Below are 14,410 nucleotides of genomic sequence, written 5' to 3'. Positions count from 1 at the left end.
GAGAAAGAGAGACAATGATAGAGACACAGAGAGAGAGACAGACAGAGAGGCAGATAGAGAGAGAATGAGAGACAGAGATAGAGACAGAGAGAGAGACACACAGAGAGGGAGACACACAGAGAGGGAGACACACAGAGAGGGAGACACACAGAGAGGGAGACACACAGAGAGGGAGACACACAGAGAGAAAGACAGACAGAGAGTGAAAGAGAGACAGAGATAGAGACACAGAGAGAGACAATAGAGAATGAGAGACAGAGATAGAGACACAGAGAGAAAGGGAGAAAGAGATAGAGACAGAGTGAAAGAGAGACTGAGATAGAGACGCACAGAGAGAAACAGGGACAGAAATAGAGACTCAGAGAGAGAAAGAGAGACAGAGATTCAGACACAGAGAGAGAAAGAGAAAGAGACAGAGATAGAGACACACAGAAGGAGAGGCACACAGAGAGACAGAGAGAGAGAGAGAGAGACAGAGATGGAGACAGAGAGAGCGACACAGAAAGAGAGAGAGAGACAGAAAGAGAGAGAGAAAGACAGAAAGAGAGAGAGGGAGATAGAAACACAGAGAGAGACAGAGAGAGAGAGACAGAGAGAGAGAGACAGAGAGAGAGAGACAGAGAGAGAGAGACAGAGAGAGAGATGGAGACACAGAGAGAGAGAGATACAGAGAGAGAGAGATACAGAGACCCGGATAGAGACACAGAGAGAGACAGACAGAGATAGAGGCACAGAGAGAGAAAGAGAGAGAGACAGAGGTAGAGACAGAGACAGAGAGACAAAGATAGAGACGCACAGGGAGAAAGAGAGTCAGAGATAGAAACACGGAGAGAGAGAGAGAGAGAGGCAGAGAAAGAGACAGAGATAGAGACACAGAGAGAAAGAGACAGAAATAGAGACACAGAGAGAAAGAGAGTCAGAGATAGAGACAGAGAGAGACAGAGAGAGAGACAGAGAGAGAGACAGAGAGAGAGACAGAGAGAGAGAAAGAGAGAGAGACAGAGAGAGAGACAGAGAGAGAGACAGAGATTGGGACACAGCGAGAGAAAGAGAGTCAGAGATAGAGAAACAGAGATAGGGAACGAGAGACAGAGAGATAGGGAGACAATGATAGAGACAGAGAGAGAGAGAGGCAGAGAAAGAGGCAGATAGAGAGAGAATGAGAGACAGAGATAGAGACACAGAGAGAAAGACAGTCAGAGAGTGAAAGAGAGATAGAGATAGAGACACAGAGAGAAAGAGAGAAAGAGATAGAGACAGAGTGAAAGAGAGACTGAGATAGACACAGAGAGAAACAGACAGAAATAGAGACACAGAGAGAGAAAGGGAGACAGAGATTCAGAAACAGAGAGAGAGACACAGAGATAGAGACACACAGAAGGAGAGGCACACAGAGACACAGAGAGACAGAGATAGAGACACGGAAAGAGAGAGAGCGACACAGAAAGAGAGAGGGAGATGGAACCAGAGAGAGAGAGACAGAGATAGAGAGAAAGAGAGAGAGATAGAGACAGAGATGGAGACACAGAGAGAGCGAGATACAGAGAGAGAGAGAGAGACCAGGATGGAGACACAGAGAGAGAGACAGAGATAGAGGCACAGAGAGAGACAGAGATAGAGAGACAAAGATAGAGACATACAGAGAGAAAGAGAGACAGAGATAGAGACACAGAGAGAGAGAGGCAGAGATAGAGACAGAGAGAGAGAAAGAGAGACAGAGATAGAGACACAGAGAGAAAGAGAGACTGAGATAGAGACACAGAGAGAGAAAGAGAGACAGAGATTGGGACACAGCGAGAGAAAGAGAGTCAGAGATAGACACAGACAGAAAGAGAACCAGAGACAGAGATACACAGAAAAAGAGACAGAGATAGAGACACACAGGGAGAAAGAAAGACAGAGATAGAAACACAGAGAGAAAGACAGACAGAGCTAGAGACACAGAGAGAAAGAGAGACAGAGAAAGAAAGAGAGAGATAGAGGCGGAAAGAAACAGAGAGAAAAAGAGAGACAGAGAGAAAGAAAGACAGTGATAGAGACACAGAGATAGAGAATGAGAGACAGAGAGATCAGAGAGAAAGAGAGACAATGATAGAGATACATAGAGATACATAGAGAGAGACAGAGAGACAGAGACAGAGAGAGGAGAGTCAGAGATAGAGACAGAGAGAGACACACACAGAGAGGGAGACAGAGAGAGAGAGCCAGAGAGAGAGAAAGAGAGACAAAGATAGAGACACAGAAAGATAAAGAGAGACAGAGGTGGAGACACAGAGAGAATGAGAGACAGAGAAAGAAAGAATCATAGAATCATAGAAGTTACAACATGGAAACAGGCCCTTCGGCCCAACATGTCCATGTCGCCCAGTTTATACCACTAAGCTAGTCCCAATTGCCTGCACTTGGCCCATATCCCTCGATATGGGCCAAGAGAGATAGAAAGAAACAGAGAGAGAAAAAGAGAGACATAGAGAGATAGAGACACAGAGATAGAGAACGAGAGACAGAGCGACAGCGAGAGAGAGAGAGAGAGAAAGAGAGACAATGATAGAGATACAGAGAGAGAGAGACAGAGAGATAGGCAGATAGAGAGAGGATGAGAGGCGGAGATAGAGACAGAGAGAGAGAGAGAGCGAGAGACAGAGAGGGAGACAGAGAGAGAGAGCCAGCAGGAGAGAGAGCCAGGGAGAGAGAGCCAGGGAGAGAGAGTCAGGGAGAGAGAGTCAGGGAGAGAGAGCCAGGGAGAGAGAGCGAGGGAGAGAGAGAGACAGAGAGAGAGAGACAGAGAGAGAGACAGAGAGAGAATGAGAGACAGAGAGAGGCAGATCGAGAGAGAATGAGAGGGAGAGATAGAGAGGGAGAGAGTGAGAGAGACAGAGAGTGAGAGAGACAGAGAGTGAGAGACAGAGAGGGAGAGACACAGAGAGGGAGAGACACAGAGAGGGAGAGACACAGAGAGGGAGAGACACAGAGAGGGAGAGACACAGAGAGGGAGAGACACAGAGAGGGAGAGACACAGAGAGGGAGAGACACAGAGAGAGAGAGACACAGAGAGGGGGAGACACAGAGAGGGAGACACAGAGAGGGAGACACAGAGAGGGAGACACAGAGAGGGAGACACAGAGAGGGAGACACAGAGAGGGAGACACAGAGAGGGAGACACAGAGAGGGAGACACAGAGAGGGAGAGAGAGACAGAGAGAGAAAAAGACACAGAGATAGAGACACAGAGATAGAGACAACAGAAAGAGATAGAGACACAGAGGGACTGAGACAGACAGACAGACTGACAGACAGAGGAGAAACAGACAGACACACCGATACAGACACAATGATTCACACAAATAGACATATAGTGATTCAGACACATACAAGGCATTGACACAGGCAGAGTGACAGAGAGAGAGAGACACACATACACACTCGTGCACACACTAAGACACATAAACATACTGAAACTCACACAATCTCCCACACACTCACAGTGTGTGACCCAATGACCCACCCTGTCTCTATCAGAGGGAGAAACACTTCATCCTCTCCGTCTGGGGCTGGGTTTGACTCCAGGTCCCCGAGTACGAGAACCTGGCGGAGAGCTAACCCACATGAACCCATCGAGAGACTCAACACTTGGGGGGTGGGGATCATTTGGAGGCGGATATTCCTGAAGTGATCTTACCTGTCTGTAGGAAGCTGATCGCTTTGGCCTGGACTTCCTCGGTGAGCTGATTGGTTTGAACCAGATACGTCTGTACGTAGATATTAGGGGCGAATTTCACCATGTTCTGCTCCCCACATCCCGTGGGTAGTCTCAGTAAACCATCAAGATTGTCCATCGCAGAACCCATGATATCCCCTGGAGATAGGAGACAGGGAGAGGCCATCACACACACTTCACCAACAGGAGATACACAATGATTGCATTCCGATTTATAGTGAGGTCTGATTGATTCAAAGACGCACAAATCCAACCCCAAACTCAATTGCAGTCTCAATCCCAAACCCAACCACAATCTCAATCTCAATCCCAATCCCAATCTCAATCCCAAATCCAATCTCAATCCCAAATCCAATCTCAATCCCAGCCACAATATCAATCCTAATCCCAAACCCAATCTCAATCCCAATCCCAAACTCAATACCAATCTCAAACCAAAACCCAATCCCAATCCCAAACCCAATCCCAATCTCAAACCCAATCCCAATCTCAATCCCAATCTCAAACCCAAACCCAATCCCTATCTCAATCCCCATCACAATCCCAAACCCAAACCCAATCTCAATCTCAAACCCAAACCTAATCCCAATCTCAAACCCAAACCCAATCCCAATCTCAATATCAATCCCAATCCCAATCTCAATCCCAATCTCAAACCCAAATCCAATCCCCATCTCAATCCCCATCACAATCCCAAACCCAATCTCAATCCCAATCTCAACTCCAAACCCAATCCCTCTCAATCCCCATCACAATCCCAAACCCAAACCCAATCTCAATCCCAATCTCAATCTCAAACCCAAACCTAATCCCAATCTCAATCCCAATCTCAAACCCAAACCCAATCCCTATCTCAATCCCCATCACAATCCCAAACCCAATCTCAATCCCAACCACAATCTCAATCTTAATCCCAAACCCAATCTCAATCCAAATCCCAATCTCAAGATCAAACCCAATCCCAATCTCAATTCCCATCACAATCCCAAACCCAGTCCCAAACACAAACACAAATCTCAATCTCTATCACAATCCCAAACCCAACCACAATCTCAATCCCAATCCCAATCTGAATCCCAATCCCAAACACAATCTCAATCTCAAACACAATCTCAATCACAAACCCAACCACAATCTCAATGCCAAACCCAATCCTAATCTCAATCCCAATCCCAAACCCAATCTCAATCTCAAACACAAACTCAATCTCAAACCCAATCCCAATCCAAAACTCAAACCCAATCACAATCACAATCCCAAACCCAACCACAATCTCAATCTCAATGCCAAACCCAATCTTAATCCCAATTTTAATCACAATCTCAATCACAATCTCAATCTCAACCCCAATCCCAACCTGAAACACAACCCCAATCTCAATCCAAAACCCAATCCCAATCTCAATCTCAATCCAAAACCCAATCCCAATCTCAATCACAATCCAAAACCCAATCTCAATCTCAATGTAAAACACAATCTCAATCTCAACCCCAATCCCCAAACCCAAACTGAAACACAACCCCAATCTCAATCCAAAACCCAATCTCAATCTCAATGTAAAACACAATCTCAATCTCAAGCTAAATCCCAATTTCAATCTCGATCCCAATCCCCATCCCAATCTCGATCCCAATCACCATCCCAAAACCCAAATCTCAATCTCAATCCTAACCTCAACCCCAACCTCAATCCCAATCACAATACCCAAACCCAACCCTAAACACAACCGCAATCTCAATCCCCAAAACACATCCCAATCTCAATCCCCAAAACACATCCCAATCTCAATCCCCAAAACACATCCCAATCTCAATCCCAAAACACAATCCCAATCTCCATCCTCAAAACACAACCCAAATCTCAATCCCAAAACACAATCACAATCTCAATCCCCAAAACACAACCCAAATCTCAATCCCTGAAACACAACCCAAATCTCAATCCCAAAACACAATCACAATCTCAATTCTCAAAATATAACACAATCTCAATCCCCGAAACAAAATTGTGATCCCCAAACACAACCCAAATCTGAATTCGCAAAACACAACCCCAATCTCAATCCCCAAAACACAACCCCAATCTCAATCCCCAAAACACAACCCCAATCTCAATCCCCAAAACACAATCCCAATCTCAATCACCTAAACACAATCCCAATCTCAATCACCTAAACACAACCCCAATCTCAATCCCCAAAACACAACCCCAATCTCAATCCCCAAAACACAATCCCAATCTCAATCACCTAAACACAATCCCAATCTCAATCACAAAAACTTAACTCAATCTCAATCCCCAAACACAAATCCAATCTCAATCGCCAAAATACAACACTAATCTCAATCCCCAAGTACAACCTCAATCGCGATCCCTTAAACACAACCACAATCTCAATCCCAAAACATAATGTTAATTTCAATCCTGAAACAAAATCTCAATGTCAATACCAAAATACAATCCCAATCGCAATCCCCAAAACTCAACTCCAATCGCAATCCCCAAAACACAATCCCAATCCTCAAAACACAATCCCAATTCCCAAAACACAATCCCAATTCCCAAAACTAAACCCGAATTTCAATTACAAATTACAACTAGAAATTCAAACCCAAAAGAGACCCCAATATCAATTTTGAAAATACCTTGATCATAATCCCCAAAGGCACAATCCCAATCCCAAAAACGTAAACAAATCTCAATCCCTAAAGACAATCTCAATCTTTATCTGTGTGACACAACCCATCACAATCCGCAAAACACACCAATCTCATTCCCAAAACACAACGCCAACCTCAATCCCCAGAACACAACTCCAATCTCAATCCCCAAAACACAATCACTATCTCAATCCCCAAAATACAACCTCAATCTCAATCCCAAAAATACAACCTCAATCTCAATTACCAAAACACAATCCCAATCCGCAAAACACAACCTCAATCTTAATCCCCAAAACACAATCCAATCCCCCAAACACAATCCCAATCCACAAAACTAAACTCCAATCTCAATGAAAAAATACAACAGCAAATTCAATCCCAAAACACAACCCCAATATCAATTTTGAAAAAACACCCTCAAAAGACACAATCCCAATCCACAAAACACAACTTAATCTCAATCACAAAATATAACCTCAACACCAAAATAAAACCTTAATTCCAAACCCAAAATACAACCCCCAAAACATAAGGCCAATCTCAATCCCAAAAACACAATCCCAATCTCAATCCCCAAAAACACAACCCCAATCTCAATCGCGAAAACACAATCGCAATCTCAATACACAAAAACACAATCCCAAACTCAATCACCAGAACAAATTCTCAATCTAAATCACCAAAAGCACAATCCCAGCCTCAATCCCCAAAAACACAATCCCAATCTCAATCCCAAAACACAATCCCAATCCGGGTACGGTAGCATAGTGGTTATGTTACTGGGCTAGTAATCCAGAGGCCTGGACTAAAATCCAGAGTCATGAGTTCAAATCCCGCCACGGCAGCTGGCGAATTTAAATTCAATTAATTAAAATAAAATCTGGAATTAAAATATCAGTAATGATGGCCATGAAACTACCGGATTGTCGTAAAAACCCATCTGGTTCACTAATGTCCTTTAGGGAAGGAAGCCTGCCGCCCTTACCCGGTCTGGCCTAAATGTGACTCCAGACCCACAGCAATGTGGTTGATTCTTAATTGCCCTCTGAAATGGCCGAGCAAGCCACTCAGTTGTAAAATCTCGCTACGAAAAGTCATAATAAGAATAAAACCGGACGGACCACCCGGCATCGGACCACGAGGCACCGGACACGACAACGGCAAAACACCAAGCCCAGTCGACCCTGCAACGTCCTCCTTACTAACATCTGGGGACTTGTGCCAAAATTGGGAGAGCTGTCCCACAGACTAGTCAAGCAACAGCCTGACATAGCCATACTCACAGAATCATACCTTTCAGCCAACATCCCAGACTCTTCCATCACCATCCCTGGGTATGTCTTGTCCCACCGGCAGGACAGACCCACCAGAGGTGGCGGTACAGTGATATACAGTCAGGAGGGAGTGGCCCTGGGAGTCCTCAACATTGACTCTGGACCCCATGAAATCTCATGGCATCAGGTCAAACGATGGGCAAGGAAACCTCCTGCTGATTACCACCTACCGTCCTCCCTCAGCTGATGAATCAGTCCTCCTCCATGTTGAACACCATTTGGAGGAAGCACTGAGGGTAGCAAGGGCACAAAATGTACTCTGGGTGGGGGACTTCAATGTCCATCACCAAGAGTAGCTCGGTAGCACCACTACTGACCGAGCTGGCCGAGTCCTGAAGGACAAAGCTACCAGACTGGGCCTGCGGCAGGTGGTGAGCGAACCAACACGAGGGAAAAACTTACTTGACCTCGTCCTCACCAATCTACCTGTCGCAAATGCATCTGTCCATGACAGCATTGGTAGGAGTGACCACCGCACAGTCCTCGTGGAGATGAAATCCCGTCTTCGCACTGAGGACACCATCCAACGTGTTGTGTGGCACGACCACCGTGCTAAATGGGATAGATTCAGAACAGATCTAGCAGCTCAAAACTGGGCATCCATGAGGCGCTGTGGGCCATCAGCAGCAGCAGAATTGTATTCCAGCACAATCTGTAACCTCATGGCCCGGCATATTCCTCACTCTACCATTACCAACAAGCCAGGGGATCAACCCTGGTTCAATGAGGAGTGTAGAAGAGCATGCCAGGAGCAGCACCAGGCGTACCGAAAAATGAGGTGCCAACCTGGTGAAGCTACAACTCAGGACTAGATGCATGCTAAACAGCGGAAGCAACATGCCATAGACAGAGCTAAGCGATTCCACAACCAACGGATCAGATCAAAGCTCTGCAGTCCTGCCACATCCAGGCGTGAATGGTGGTGGACAATTAAACAACTAACGGGAGGAGGAGGCTCTGCAAACATCCACATTCTCAATGATGGCGGAGTCCAGCACGTGAGTGCAAAAGACAAGACTGAAGCGTTTGCAACCATCTTCAGCCAGAAGTGCCGAGTGGATAATCCATCTCAGCCTCCTCCCGATATCCCCACCATCACGGAAGCCAGTCTTCGGCCAATTCGATTCACTCCACGTGATATCAAGAAACGGCTGAGTGCACTGGATACAGCAAAGGCTATGGGCCCCGACAACATCCCAGCTGTAGTGCTGAAGACTTGTGCTCCAGAACTAGCTACGCCTCTAGCCAAGCTGTTCCAGTACAGCTACAACACTGGCATCCACCCGACAATGTGGAAAATTGCCCAGGTATGTCCTGTCCACAAAAAGCAAGACAAATCCAATCCGGCCAATTACCGCCCCATCAGTCTACTCTCAATCATCAGCAAAGTGATGGAAGGTGTCGTCGACAGTGCTATCAAGCAGCACTTACTCACCAATAACCTAATCACCGATGCTCAGTTTGGGTTCCGCCAGGACCACTCGGCTCCAGACCTCATTACAGCCTTGGTCCAAACATGGACAAAAGAGCTGAATTCCAGAGGTGAGGTGAGAGTGACTGCCCTTGACATCAAGGCAGCATTTGACCGAGTGTGGCACCAAGGAGCCCTAGTAAAATTGAAGTCAATGGGAATCAGGGGGAAAACTCTCCAGTGGCTGGAGTCATACCTAGCACAAAGGAAGATGGTAGTGGTTGTTGGAGGCCAATCATCTCAGCCCCAGGGCATTGCTGCAGGAGTTCCTCAGGGCAGTGTCCGAGGCCCAACCATCTTCAGCTGCTTCATCAATGACCTTCCCTCCATCATAAGGTCAGAAATGAGGATGTTCGCTGATGACTGCACAGTGTTCAGTTCCATTCGCAACCCCTCAGATAATGAAGCAGTCCGAGCCCGCATGCAGCAAGACCTGGGCAACATCCAGGCTTGGGCTCATAAGTGGCAAGTAACAATTTGCGCCAGATAAGTGCCAGGCAATGACCATCTCCAACAAGAGAGAGTCTAACCACCTCCCCTTGACATTCAACGGCATTACCATCGCCGAATCCCCCACCATCAACATCCTGGGGGTCACCATTGACCAGAAACTTAACTGGACCAGCCATATAAATACTGTGGCTATGAGAGCAGGTCAGAGGCTGGGTATTCTGCGGCGAGTGACTCACCTCCTGACTCCCCAAAGCCTTTCCACCATCTACAAGGCACAAGTCAGGAGTGTGATGGAATACTCTCCACTTGCCTGGATGAGTGCAGCTCCAACAACACTCAAGAAGCTCGACACCATCCAAGATAAAGCAGCCCGCTTGATTGGCACCCCATCCACCACCCAAAACATTCACTCCCTTCACCACCGGCGCACTGTGGCTGCAGTGTGCACCATCCACAGGATGCACTGCAGCAACTCGCCAAGGCTTCTTCGACAGCACCTCCCAAACCCGCGACCTCTACCACCTAGAAGGACAAGGGCAGCAGGTACATGGGAACTACACCACCTGCACGTCCCCCTCCAAGTCACACACCATCCCGACTTGGAAATATATCGCCGTTCCTTCATTGTCGCTGGGTCAAAATCCTGGAACTCCCTTCCTAACAGCACTGTGGGAGAACCGTCACCACACGGACTGCAGCGGTTCAAGAAGGCGGCTCACCACCACCTTCTCGAGGGCAATTAGGGATGGGCAATAAATGCTGGCCTTGCCAGCGACGCCCACATCCCGTGAACGAATAAAAAAAAAAAATCCCCGTCAACAAAATCCCAATCTCAATCCCAAAACAAAATCCCAATCTCAATCACCAAAACACAATCACAATCACCAAAACAGATTCCCAATCTATATCACAAAAATACAATCCCAATCTCAATTCCAAAAACAAAATCCCAATCTGAATCACCAAAAACACAATCCCAAACTCAATGCACAAAACACAATCCCAATCTCAAACCCAGAAACACAATCGCAATTTCAATCTCGAAAACACATTCCCAATCTCAATCACCAAAAACACAATCCCAATCACCAAACACAATCCCAATCTCAATCCCCAAAACACAATCACAATCTCAGTTGCCAAAAACACAATCACAATCTCAATCCCCAAAACAAAATCCCAATCTCAATCCCCAAAACAAAATCCCAATCTCAATCCCCAAAACAAAAACCCAATCTCAATCCCCCAAATCGCAATTCCAATCTCAATGCTAAAAATACAATTTCAATCTCAATCCCAAAGACAAAATCCCAATCTCAATCCCACATAACACAATCCCAATCTCAATCACCAAAAACACAATCCCAATCTCAATCCCAAAAACACAATACAAATCTCAATCCCCAAAACAAATTCCAATCTCAATCCCCAAAAACAAAATCCCAATCTCAATCCCCCAAAACACAATCACAATCCCAATCACCAAAACAAAATCCCAATCTCAATCCCCAAAACACAATCGCAATCTAAAACCCCAAAACACAATCACAATCTCAATCCCCAAAAACACAATCCCAATCTCAATCACAAAAACACAATCGCAATCCCAATCCCCCAAAACGCAATCCCAATCCCCAAAACAAAACCCCAATCTCAATCACAAGAAACAAAATCCCAATCTCAATCGCAAAAACACAATCCCAATCTCATGCCCCAAAAACAAAATCACAATCTCAATCCCCAAAAACACAATCCCAATCTCAAACCCACAAAACACAATCACCATCTCAATCACCAAAATACAATCTCAATCCCACATATCACAATCCCAATCTCAATCCCCCAAAACACAATCCCAATCTCATCCCCAAAATAAAACTAAAATCTCAATCCCCAAAAACACAATGCAATCTTAATCACAAAATGCAACCTCAATCTCAGTCCCAAAACCACAACTCAAATCTCAATCACCAAAACACAACTTCATTCTTAATCCCTGAACAGAACATCAACCTCAAATGCAAAACATAATCTCAATCGCAATCACCAAACACAAACCCAAACTCAATCAACAAAAACACAATCCCAATCTCAATCACCAAAACACAATCCCCAAAAACACAATCCCAATCTCAAGCACCAAAAACACAATCACAATCTCTATCCCAAAAAGACAATCCCATTTCAATCACCAAAAACACATTCCCAATCTCAATCCCCCCCAATAAATCCCAATCTCATTCCTAAAACACGAACCCAATCTCAATCCCCAAAAACACAATCCCAATTTCAATCCTTAAACACAAACCCAATCTCAATCCCCAAAAACACAATCCTAATCTCAGTCCCAAAACACAATTCCAATCTCAATCAACAAAGCACAATCCCAATCTAAATCACAAAACCACAATCCCAATCTAAATCACAAAACCACAATCCCAATCTGAATTACCAATAACACAATCCCAATCTCAATCCCCAAAACACAATCCCAATCTCAATCCACAAAACACAATCCCAATATCAATCCACAAAACACAATCCCAATCTCAATCTCGAAAACACAATCTCAATCACCAAAACGCAATCCTACACTCAATCACCAAAAACACAATCCCAAATGCCAAAAACACAATCATCAAAAACACAATCCCAATCTCAATCCCAAAAACACAATCCCAATATCAATCCCCAAAACACAATCCTAATCTCAATCACAAAAAACACAATCGCAATCTCAATCACCAAAAACATAATCCCAATCCCAATCACAAAAACACAATCCCAATCTCAATCACCAAAAACACATTCCGAATCTCAATCCCCCAAAACACACACTCAATATCAATCACTAAAAACACAATCTCAATCCTCAAAACACAATCCCAATCTCAATCCCAAAAACACAATCCCAATCTCAATCCCTAAAAACACAATCCCAATCTCAATCACCAAAAACACAATCCAAATCTCAATCACCAAAAACACAATCCCAAACTCAATCACCAAAAACACAATCTCAATCTCAATCCCAAAAGCACAATCCCAATCTAAACCCCCCAAAACACAATCCCAATCTCAATACCCAAAAACACAATCCCAATCTCAATACCCAAAAACACAATCCAAATCTCATTCACTAAAAATACAAACTAAATCTCAATCCCCAAAACACAATCCCAATCTCAATCACCAAAAACACAATCCCAACCTCAATCCCCAAAACACAATCCTAATCTCGATCACAAAAAACACAATCGCAATCTCAATCACTAAAAACACAATCCCAATCACAATCACAAAAACACAATCCCAATCTCATTCACCAAAAACACATTCTGAATCTCAATCCCCCAAAACACACACTCAATATCAATCACTAAAAACACAATCTCAATCCTCAAAACACAATCCCAATCTCAATCCCAAAAACACAATCCCAATCTCAATCCCCAAACACACAATCCCAATCTCAATCACCAAAAACAAAATCCCAAACTCAATCACCAAAAACACAATCTCAATCCCAAAAGCACAATCCCAATCTAAATCCCCAAAAACACAATCTCAATCTCAATCCCAAAAGCACAATCCCAATCTAAATCCCCCAAAACACAATCCAAATCTCATTCACTAAAAATACAAACTAAATCTCAATCCCCAAAACAGAATCCCAATCTCAATCCACAAAACACAATCCCAATCCTCAAAAATACAATCCCAATCCCCAAAAACACAATCCCAATCTCAATCCCAAAAAGAGAATCCCAATCTCAAACCCCAAAAACACAATCCCAATCTCAAGCACCAAAAACACAATCACAATCTCTATCCCAAAAAGACAATCCCATTTCAATCACCAAAAACACATTCCCAATCTCAATCCCCCCCAAAAAAATCACAATCTCAATCCTTAAACACAAACCCAATCTCAATCCCCAAAAACACAATCCCGATCTCAATCCTTAAACACAAACCCAATCTCAATCCCCAAAAGCACAATCCTAATCTCAATCCCAAAACACAATTCCAATCTCAATCAACAAAGCACAATCACAATCTAAATCACAAAACCACAATCCCAATCTCAATCCCAAAAACAAAATCCCAATCTGAATTACCAATAACACGATCCCAATCTCAATCCCCAAAACACAATCACAACCTCAATCACCAAAAACACCATCCCAATCTCAATCCAGAAAACATAATCCCAATCTCAATCACAGAAACGCAATCCCAATCTCAATCTCGAAAACACAATCTCAATCACCAAAACGCAATCCTACACTCAATCACCAAAAACACAATCCCAAATGCCAAAAACACAATCATCAAAAACACAATCCCAATCTCAATCCACAAAACACAATCCCAATATCAATCACAAAAAACACAATCTCAATCTCAATCACCAAAAACACAATCCCAATCCCAATCACAAAAACACAATCCCAATCTCAATCACCAAAAATACATTTCAAATCTCAATCCCCCAAAACACACACTCAATATCAATCACTAAAAACACAATCTCAATCCTCAAAACACAATCCCAATCTCAATCCCCAAAACACAATCCCAATCTCAATCCCCAAACACACAATCCTAATCTCAATCACCAAAAACACAATCCAAATCTCAATCCCCAAAAACACAATCCAAATCTCAATCCCCAAAAACACAATCCCAATCCCCAAACACACAATCCCAATCTCAATCACCAAAAACACAATCTCAATCTCAATCCCAAAAGCACAATCCCAATCTCA

At 44.1% G+C, this 14,410-nt stretch overlaps 1 protein-coding gene across 1 annotated transcript in view; it reads right to left on the bottom strand.

The window, feature by feature from the left end:
- LOC137341340 (alpha-2-macroglobulin-like) overlaps positions 1–14,410 on the bottom strand; it is a 188,382-nt gene that overhangs the window by 99,127 nt on the left and 74,845 nt on the right. The window contains exon 24 of the mRNA XM_068004464.1: positions 3,679–3,855. Coding sequence (XP_067860565.1) covers positions 3,679–3,855 — 177 coding nt within the window. The remainder of the gene's footprint in view (positions 1–3,678; positions 3,856–14,410) is intronic.

The sequence above is a fragment of the Heptranchias perlo genome, chromosome 23 (genome assembly GCF_035084215.1).
Source record: "Heptranchias perlo isolate sHepPer1 chromosome 23, sHepPer1.hap1, whole genome shotgun sequence".
Taxonomy (NCBI): domain Eukaryota; kingdom Metazoa; phylum Chordata; class Chondrichthyes; order Hexanchiformes; family Hexanchidae; genus Heptranchias; species Heptranchias perlo.
The sequence above is the reverse complement of the archived record's forward strand: the minus strand, read 5'-3'. Positions and strand labels throughout refer to the sequence as shown.